General features: G+C 53.5%; 2 protein-coding genes across 2 annotated transcripts; both read left to right on the forward strand.

The window, feature by feature from the left end:
* Positions 1-2: 2 nt before the first annotated feature.
* Cenpb (centromere protein B, 80kDa) lies at positions 3-2631 on the forward strand (the record flags this gene model as incomplete). Its single annotated transcript, XM_013010640.1, has 1 exon — positions 3-2631. A coding segment is annotated over one exon (1812 nt), but the record flags the coding sequence as incomplete, so codon positions are not given.
* A 2421-nt stretch (positions 2632-5052) lies between these two features.
* Spef1 (sperm flagellar 1) lies at positions 5053-8454 on the forward strand. Its single transcript, XM_013010818.1, has 7 exons — positions 5053-5217; positions 6164-6275; positions 6636-6792; positions 6982-7021; positions 7153-7213; positions 7446-7569; positions 7674-8454. Exons 1-7 carry the CDS (start codon positions 5109-5111, stop codon positions 7779-7781), a joined length of 711 nt encoding a protein of 236 aa, XP_012866272.1. The 5' UTR covers positions 5053-5108; the 3' UTR covers positions 7782-8454.
* The last annotated feature ends 1201 nt before the right edge of the window (positions 8455-9655 follow it).

Below are 9655 nucleotides of genomic sequence, written 5' to 3' on the forward strand. Positions count from 1 at the left end.
CGTTCCGGGAGAAGTCGAGGATCATCCAGGAGGTGGAGGAGAACCCGGACCTGCGCAAGGGCGAGATCGCGCGGCGCTTCAACATCCCGCCGTCCACGCTGAGCACCATCCTGAAGAACAAGCGCGCCATCCTGGCGTCGGAGCGCAAGTACGGGGTGGCCTCCACCTGCCGCAAGACCAACAAGCTGTCCCCTTACGACAAGCTCGAGGGGCTGCTCATCGCCTGGTTCCAGCAGATCCGCGCCGCCGGCCTGCCCGTCAAGGGCATCATCCTCAAGGAGAAGGCTCTGCGGATAGCCGAGGAGCTGGGCATGGACGACTTCACTGCCTCCAATGGCTGGCTGGACCGCTTCCGCCGGCGCCACGGGGTAGTGTCCTGCAGCGGCGTGGCCCGAGCCAGGGGGCGGAATGCCACCCCCCGGACCCCAGCGGCACCTGCCAGCCCGGCCGCGGTGCCCTCTGAGGGCAGCGGTGGGAGCACACCGGGCTGGCGCACGCGGGAGGAGCAGCCGCCGTCGGTGGCCGAGGGCTACGCCTCGCAGGACGTGTTCAGTGCCACCGAGACCAGTCTGTGGTACGACTTTCTGTCGGACCAGGCCGCGGGGCTGTGCGGAGGGGATGGAAGGGCGCGCCAAGCCACCCAGCGCCTGAGTGTCTTGCTGTGCGCCAATGCCGATGGCAGCGAGAAGCTGCCCCCGCTGGTGGCTGGCAAGTCGGCCAAGCCTCGTGCCAGCCAAGGTGGCCTGCCCTGTGACTACACCGCCAACTCGAAGGGTGGTGTCACTACCCAGGCCTTGGCCAAGTATTTGAAGGCCCTGGATGCTCGAATGGCCGCAGAGTCTCGCCGGGTCCTGCTGCTGGCTGGCCGCTTGGCTGCCCAGTCCCTGGACACTTCAGGCCTGCGGCACGTGCAGCTGGCCTTCTTTCCTCCGGGCACTGTGCATCCATTGGAGCGGGGAGTGGTCCAACAGGTGAAGGGCCACTACCGCCAGGCTATGCTGCTCAAGGCTATGGCAGCGCTGGAGGGCCAGGATCGCTCCGGCTTGCAGCTGGGCCTCATGGAGGCCCTGCACTTCGTGGCTGCGGCCTGGCAAGCAGTGGAACCTTCGGACATAGCCACCTGTTTTCGTGAGGCGGGTTTTGGGGGTGGCCCTAATGCCACCATTACTGCTTCTCTCAAGAGTGAGGGAGAGGAAGAGGAGGAGGAGGAAGAGGAAGAGGAGGAGGAAGAAGAGGAGGGTGAAGGGGAAGAGGAGGAGGAGGAGGAAGAGGAAGAGGAGGAAGAAGGCGAGGAGGAGGAAGAAGAGGAAGCAGGGGAAGGAGAGGAGTTGGGAGAAGAGGAGGAGGTGGAGGAGGAGGAGGGTGATGTTGATGACAGTGATGAAGAGGAGGAAGAGGACGAAGAGGAGAGCTCTTCAGAGGGCTTAGAGGCTGAGGACTGGGCCCAGGGAGTAGTAGAGGCCGGTGGTGGCTTCGGGGGTTACAGTGCCCAGGAGGAGGCCCAGTGCCCTACCCTTCGTTTCCTGGAAGGTGGGGAGGACTCTGACTCAGACAGTGAAGACGAAGAGGAAGATGAGGAGGAGGATGAGGAAGACGAAGACGATGATGATGATGAAGACGGCGATGAGGTGCCTGTACCCAGCTTCGGGGAGGCCATGGCTTACTTCGCCATGGTCAAGAGGTACCTGACCTCCTTTCCTATCGACGACCGGGTACAGAGCCACATCCTCCACTTGGAACATGATCTGGTCCATGTGACCAGGAAGAACCATGCCAGGCAGGCAGGAGTTCGGGGTCTTGGACATCAAAGCTGAGCTGCTGGGCATAGCTGTGTCCCTGACCCAGATGGGCAGCACCAGCCTAGGGCAGAGAACCCTCTCTAGGCAGCCGCTATAGATGGAGCTAGAGGGGGGAGCCCCAGGGCCTTGAGTAATGGCTTCCTCTGGCCCTGAGACAGTCCCAGGGCTAGGTCCACCTCAATGCCTGTTTATTGCCTCTTTCTCAGAATCCTCTTTCCTCCCCATTTGCCCCTGGGCTTGGGGGACCCGGTGGGGTGGGTGGGGAGCTGTCTGGTGCTACCACACCATGCCATCAGTGGACTAGACCACAGCAGCAGCCAGGGACAGGCCCTGGAAGCTCCTGGCCAGAGAGTGCCTCTCCCCCCTACCATCCAACCAGGTCTTTGGTAGGGGGAACCCCAAAGCCATTCTGGGAAGGGCTCCAGAGGAAGGTCCAGCCTAGGCCCCCACAAGGCTGGCAGCCCCTTACACCCACCCTGGGTCGCTTCAAGAAGCACAGTCTAACTTACTGTAGGCTCCTAAGCCTGCCTCTGCCTGCTTTCCACCCCCTTAATCCCTTTCTCTGGCCTAGTCTGTGTGACTTTGGCCGCCCTTGGTTTTCTTTCCAGATTGGAGGTTTCCAAAAGGCCCTCCAGGAGAGTGATGGTGGGCACCTCCCTTGTGGTCAGCTGCAGGCCTCATGCCTCTCATCCCTCTCTGGCAGGGTCCCATCCTGGGCAGAGGGGCCTGGGGCTGAGCCCAGAGTCCAGCCACCCAGCTGCTCCCTTTCCCAGATTGAATTCAATAAATCTGTCCACTCCCCTTTTGTGGGGGTGAACGTTTTAACAGCCAAGGGTGCATCCTTCATGGTCTGGGCTTGCGTCTGTCTTGGGGACACATTCTTTCCCGACTCCCTTTGGTCCTTGCCCTGATGTGACATGGAAGCAAGGGTTGCCCGGGTGGCCCTCACAGGGGTGAGGGGCTCAGCCAATGACACCGATGTCTAAATGCTATAAAGGCTTGGGGAGGGAAGATCTTGAGTGTACTCATCTCGGAGGAACCCTAGCGTTCTAGTACTTTGGGGGTAGAGAGAAGCTTGGGTCACTTTTCTGGGGCAGGAGGAAAGAAGCCAACAATCTCTTCTGGGCCAAATCAGGCAAAATACACCCAAGGACCAGGCCTGTCAAGATTGGTTAAAAAGGGTCCTGGAAGGAGCGGGAAGATGTAGGGCCTGTTTTAAGTGTTGGCTCCTGAGAGCCAACTTGGAGTTGGAGGAGCCTACAGGGAACTCTGGTTTACCTTGAGGCAACCCTTTAGGCCTTGTTTGTCATTCTCAAGCCTAGTTGCCACAAGGGCCCTTGGCAAAAGGAAGATGAAATTACTGTGAACAGATTGCACCCCCAAGAGGCTGAGGAGTTGGAAACTCGGGTGCTGTGCCCTCCAAAGCCTCACTCCCCACTTGCCCCCCACTACCCAGTCCATAGGTGAAGACAGGTCCTTTGTCAGTCTTACCTTTCTCCTTTCAGGGCCAGTCCCTTCCCTGTGGAACCCTCCCTCTCTGAGGCCCTCTAGCCCCAGTGGTTCCAGCTAGGGGAGGGACTGAGCCTGCACAGGGCAAGGAACCCTGATCCCCAAACCGGTTTTCCTACCCTGCCAAGAGCTGGCATATCGCCTCCTTCCCAACCCCTCACCACCCCCTAGTCACCAAGTTCCTCCTCCCCACCATGGAATGTTAGGGGGTGGGGGATATCCAGGTCCTCTTTTGTCCCTGGCCTGCCGAGGGTATGTCCCTTCCAGAAAAGTAAGGCCATTTGCGTGACTTTTAAACAAGAAGTGTGGTAAATTCCACTCTTGGCCTTCTGAACTTCTAGCACTTCAAAACCTTCAAAGTTTTGAAGCAAAGTGACAATAAAAAGGAGTTGGGATTCCCCTTAGCTTTCCCTCTTTCCCAATCCAAACTCTAGGAGAACAGAAAATAAAAAAAAAAAAAGAAGTCCAGCTGATGACCTGGGCCTGCTCTAGAGAAGGCAGGAGGAAGCTTAGCAGTCTCCTTAAGTTTTGACTAATCCAAGTCCCTTATCTCAAAGTACCAACAGGACAAATCACTTTCATCTGTCTCTTACCAACAACTACTCTTGCTGGAACTGAGATGATCTCACTAATGACAACATAAGCTGATGATACTAATAGGGTCCTTGATGTGTACTGAGCCATAACTATCAGGTGCTCCACAGAGCCCCTATAAGGTAGAGAAGGGTAGGGAAAACTGACAAAAAGAAGAATATTCAGCAATTTGTCCAATCCTATACCATTAGTTGGAAGCAAAATTTCTCCTCAGGCTGGATCTATAAGTACCCCTTTATAGCTGTTCTGTATCCTTGCACAAGGCAGGGACTTAAAACAGGGTTACCTGAAATCCTAATCCATGATAATGCTATGAAGATGAGGATGTCAAAGACAAGGAATATGGGAGTATCTACAGGAGCTTTTGCTGCTTCTATACCTATAACTGGCTCCCATGTCCAACTCATTCAAATACAGGTCTTATATCAGTATGAATTTATTGTAACTTTCCCCCATTACTCCATAGGGACAAGTAAACGAGAATTGTTCCCATTTCACAAGGGAGGAAGTAGAGTAAAGGCATTACATGACATGCCAGAGTTTAAGATATTTCCTTGAACGCTGGTGCTCCCTTGAAGTCTGAGTTACATACTGCATACCACACCAAAACCAACTGCTGGGATAGAGGCTGTATGCCGAGGGATCCAGTAAGGAAGCACACAGCTTATCACATAGTTTGGTAGCAGATTATTAACAATGGACACCTCCCCCCCCCACCCCCCGCAGGCAAAACTGGAAACAGGTATGCTGCTTCCATTTAGGACTGACACCTAAAGGTCACAGAAGGGGGATTCCAGTTCAAGGGACACTGGTTGGTGTAAGGGTTCTGAGGGCCTGGTTGACTTTGGAAGATCCAAGACTGGGTCAGTAGCTGGCTAGCGAATACTTTGGGTGCAGAAGTGACCCTTTCTTAGGAAAGAGGGGAAATAAAACACACCTGTCTTCAAAGCTGGGGCTCCAAAGGAGGTGGTGAGGGAAAAACTACAATTCCCAGAAATCTCTGCTCCCAGTCGACTAGGTGATGGTTGCCATGGTTTCAGAAAACAATATGGCTGCTCCCAGATGGGAGGCGAGTCTCTGCGTGAGGCAGGCAGAGTCAGAACAGAAAGCCGGCTGTGGAGCAGCGGCAAGAGAGTTGCTTGAGGAGTTGTGAGGCTGGTGCTGAACTCTATCTAGCTGGTACGATTGGCCTTACTGAGGACACAAATGGCAAGCAGCGTGGACGAAGAGGCCCTGCACCAGCTCTACCTGTGGGTAGACAACATCCCTCTATCCCGGCCCAAGAGAAACCTCTCCCGGGACTTCAGTGATGGAGGTGTGTGCCTCTGAGTGTTCCTATGTGTTCTGTATTGAATGTATGTGTGAGGGGTCTGTGTGCATACTGTCTTTTATTCTTATGTGTCTTAGGATTTCAGTTGTGAAAGTGTGGACTTTTGTGTGTCATTTCTGTTTGTATTTCTGTGTGAACAATGCGTTTTCATGTGTAGCCTACTCTTTTCCTATTCATATATGCATATGAGGGGTGTGTGTGTGTGGTGCGTGTGTGTTTGTGTGTCCATCCCTCCAGGGACTTTGAATTTAGGTGTATGTATTACTGCATCTCTGTATGCATCTGCTTATCATTGTATGCTCTATAGATGTGTCTTGTAGGAGTCTGAGCATATGTGTGTTCATATATGTGCTGACATACTCTGTCTTGGATGTGTTTGAGGGAGTCTTGTGTGCCTATGTGTTTCCTTGTGATTATGTAAGTATCTGTGTTTCAGAAATGTTTCCTGGGCTTTCAATGACAGAAATATATATTTTTTGTACATGCATGTCTGGCATGTATTTTTCCTATGTATCTACACATTCTGCCTTGTATGTATATCTGTACAAGGATCTCTAATTGTGAGACAAATAGACAATCTGTGTGATTCTCCTGGGACTTTGGGCAGTGTGTGTGTGTGTGTGTGTGTGTGTGTGTGTGTGTGTGTGTGTGTGAATTCCTAAGGTGGAGAGACACACAGGCTTCTGAAGAGCTCTCTTTAGAGACTCATTTTCAGTATTGCTATGCCCTGAGTTAATGGGGGAAGGGATGCAACTTCTCTGAGGTGTACTATGTCCTAGTTTGATTCCTGATCTGCCTTTGTTTCCTTCCCTGTAGTCCTTCACCTTTTTGTATCTCTACTGGGTTCTACCACCCTGTTGCTTCTTCAACCTTACCCTCCTCTTCTCCCATTGTTTTCTCCCCACCTTCTGTGTCTATGTATACTCTTCAGTCCTGGTTGCAGAAGTCATCAAGTTTTACTTCCCCAAGATGGTGGAGATGCACAATTATGTCCCTGCCAACTCTTTCCAGCAGAAGCTCAACAACTGGGGTCACCTCAACAGGTAGCATAATACCTGGGTGCAGGAATGGGACTCTCCAACACCCACTGGAGTTCCAGGAACTACCTCAGCCCTTTTACTTTCTATGGACTTAACACCTAAACAGGGACCCTCCTGGTGGCAGAGTGTGGAGGACCAGCCCAAACAGAATCTATCTAGTAACAAAATCAAAGAACTCTTATATAGAAGGAGACAGAAGGGAACCTAAGAACACCTAAGGAGTAGGGCTTAGATACTTTCCCTTTCAGTTTCCCAGGGCTGCAGGCTCATAGACTGCACCACTGTATCCCTTCCTCCTTCCCCATGAAGTCCTGGCTTTATTCCCAATAGGATCCAGTATGTCTTCCCTGACCTACCCCATAGGAAGGTGCTGAACAAGCTGAACTTCTCGGTGCCAGATGATGTGATGCGCAAGATTGCCCAGTGTGCCCCTGGTGTGGTGGAGCTGGTGCTGATTCCGCTGAGGGAGCGCCTGGAGGAGCGGCAGAGGCGCAGGAAGCAGGGCACGGGCTCCTTACAGGTGCCACTCTGAGTTGTGGGCATTGTTTCCTGCTACTGGGGCACCAGGGCTTCCCAGGCAGCAGAATGCTTTGTCTTGGGGATGTGTGTGGGATAGAAGTAGGGTGTGCCTAAGAAATCCCACTCAAAGGGATTCCCTGGGGATGGGTAGGCCTGGGCTCACAGTAGACCATGGGGGGGTTTCTTTCAGGAGCTGGCACCTCAGGATAGCAGTGGCTATATGGATATGGGTAAGGTGTCCTTTCCGCCTTCTGTGCCCCAGGAAAAGTTTCCTCCTGTCTTTCTCATCACTTTGAGGGTCAGGGGGAGACAAGAGACTAGGACTTTCAGCAAGGTCACACCTCCACTTGTTTTGTCTCAGGTTTGCCCCAGAAGGCCCGAGGGGAGGGTGCCCCGGAACCCCAGGGAGGAGGGCAGCTCAGGTAAAGCAGCTGGGAGTTCTGACCTCACCAGTTTTAATAATCCCGCCCATTCCCCACCTCCCCTCCCCCCACAAGGCTGGAAGGGGAGGGGGAGGGGCTGGCTGTGCAAGGGAAGGTAGGGCACTGGCGAGACAACAAGAGAAAGTAACGAAGGAGGGCCTGGCTGCTGGCAGTGGAAAGGTGAGGGTGGCACCCAAGGTTCCGGGGAGTGCTAAGCTGTTTTCCACTCCAGGGGGAGCCGACCGCCGGCGCCTCGTCCTCCTGGGTATAGCCAGTCGCTGCAGGGCGACCCAAGCTTCGTCCTCCAGATCGCTGAAAAGGAGCAGGAGCTGTTGGCCTCGCAGGAGACTGTGCAGGTGAGGGCGCCCCAGGAAAGCTGGGGAGCGAGGATTTGGGGAGTGGGTTTGTAGAGACAGGGGCAGCCAGCAGCTGGGCTCGATTTCCTGGCGCTGCCACCCAGGTCCTGCAGATGAAGGTGAAGCGTCTGGAACACCTGCTCCAGCTCAAGAACGTGCGCATCGAGGACCTCTCCCGGCGGCTCCAGCAGGCCGAGCGCAAGCAGCGGTGAGCGGCGACGTGGGCCCGGGCAGCTCGGGGGGCCCCCTTTTCCTCGCCCGGATGCTACGACCCTCCCTCCGACGACGCACGAGTAGGAGGGTGGAGCCAGCTGCTCGCGCGAGCCTCCAGCGCCCGGAGCTCCTCCCTGCCTGGGTATGGGGGTGAGTTGGGGGGTGGGGTTGGACTGAGCCACCTCATTACGCTCCACCCGGACCAGGAAAATGGACCACTTTCCAGAGCCCAGGAGCCACGGGCGGAGACCCGGCTTGCCCCGCAGCAAAGCGGTGCCCAACACCTGGGGCCCCGCCTTGAGTCTCCCTGCGCTAGGCCTTGGGGGGAGGCGGTCCCCTGGCTCTGCCCACACCCCTAGGGCCGAGTCACTACCCAGCTCCGAGGACAGCAGCTGCGTTTCATATCAGGATGGCTCTCTACACTCGCAATCATGTGGGAAACTACCTCCGCAAACCGAGGGGCTCCCTTGCCCCTCTTGGGTGCTCACTTGGGACCCCTCCTTGGGCTGGAGACCACAGCAGCTGGAGAGGCAGGGGTGAGGAGTCGAACCAGCCAGGAATAGTGAAGACATCCCACAGTGCCTGTAGCGATTTCCCTATTCTTCTTCTTCCTCTTCCCCCACCTCCCTTTCTCCTCCTCTTTCCCTTCTCGATCACACATATTGTTGGGAGTGTCTGGGGGATATGGATGGAACTGCCCCCATTAAAGGTGGCATACTTTTCCTGTTCCTGCCTTCTCTTTCTGGATCCCTACAGACGCGAGTTCCTGCTCTCCTTGTCCTCCTCCCACCCACACCTGTCTTCACCTGTTCACCCCCTTAAGTGAAAGAGCCTTGTGGATCCAGAAGTGGTCTTACTTTGTGGGTAGTCAGTCCTGTATGCCCACAGCTTAGTAGATTTCTGTGTGTGTGTGTGTGTGTGTGTGTGTGTGTGTGTGTACTGGGGCTTGAACCCAAGGCTTGGGCACTCTCCCTTAGACTGGGGCTCTACCACTTGAGCTACTTCAGCTTTTTGGTGATTAATTGTAGATAAGAGTTGGGTGGGCTTCAAACCATGATCTTCAGCTCTCAGTCTCCTGTGTAACTAGGGTAACAGGCACCCTAACTTCTAACCCAGGCTTAGATTATCCCTTACCCCCAACATAGTGTCCTCGAACCTTTTTGAAAACCAACACCAAACACAGGCTTCAGATTTCCCCAACTGTTGCCACATCTTTGCCTTCAACATGGATAGACCCTTAACTTGGACTTCTATATGACTCCAAACCTGCCCATGCACTGATCTCAAGTTTTGTGGACCAAACTATCCAAGCCACTATGCCATGGTTTGACCTTAATTCTGGCTTTTGTTGATTTATTTTTGTGATACTGGGATTTGAACAGGGCCTCATACCTTCTAGGCAGTTTACCGCGTGAGCCACCCACCCCCAGCCTTGACCTGGTAATTTATATTAATAAATTCTGAGATCTGGAAATTCCATTTGTAGGCATATACTCAGAGTATACCCATGGGAAACAAACTCTTGTGTTCTTTGTTCTGAGAGACACTACAATAATTTTCATAGCAATACTCTTGTACTAGAAAGAGAACTGAAAAGAATCTGTATTAGTTATCTAATACTGTATAACAAATTACTACTAACTTGGAGGTGTAACACAATACATGCTTATTATCTCACATTTTTCTGTGGGTCAAGAGTCTGAGTTTGGCTGAGTCCTTTTTTTTGTTTAGGGCCTGGGCACTGTGCCTGAACTTTTTTGTTCAAGGCTAGTCCTCTACCACTTGAACCATAGCTTCACTTCTAGATTTTTTGGTGGTTAATTGCAGAGAAGAGTCTCATAGACTTTCTGGCTAGCTTTGAACTGTGATTCTC

Source organism: Dipodomys ordii, unplaced genomic scaffold (assembly GCF_000151885.1).
Source record: "Dipodomys ordii isolate 6190 unplaced genomic scaffold, Dord_2.0 Scaffold13, whole genome shotgun sequence".
NCBI lineage: Eukaryota > Metazoa > Chordata > Mammalia > Rodentia > Heteromyidae > Dipodomys > Dipodomys ordii.

What these genes read in the sequence shown, in the direction of transcription:
- Spef1 (XM_013010818.1), top strand. Translation starts at nt 5,109, where the DNA reads ATGGCAAGCAGCGTGGACGAAGAGGCCCTGCACCAGCTCTACCTGTGG. An exon ending in AACTGGGGTCACCTCAACAG is followed by an intron (nt 6,276 to 6,635) that starts GTAGCATAATAC and finishes CCTACCCCATAG; the next exon opens with GAAGGTGCTGAACAAGCTGA. An exon ending in AGGGCACGGGCTCCTTACAG is followed by an intron (nt 6,793 to 6,981) that starts GTGCCACTCTGA and finishes GGTTTCTTTCAG; the next exon opens with GAGCTGGCACCTCAGGATAG.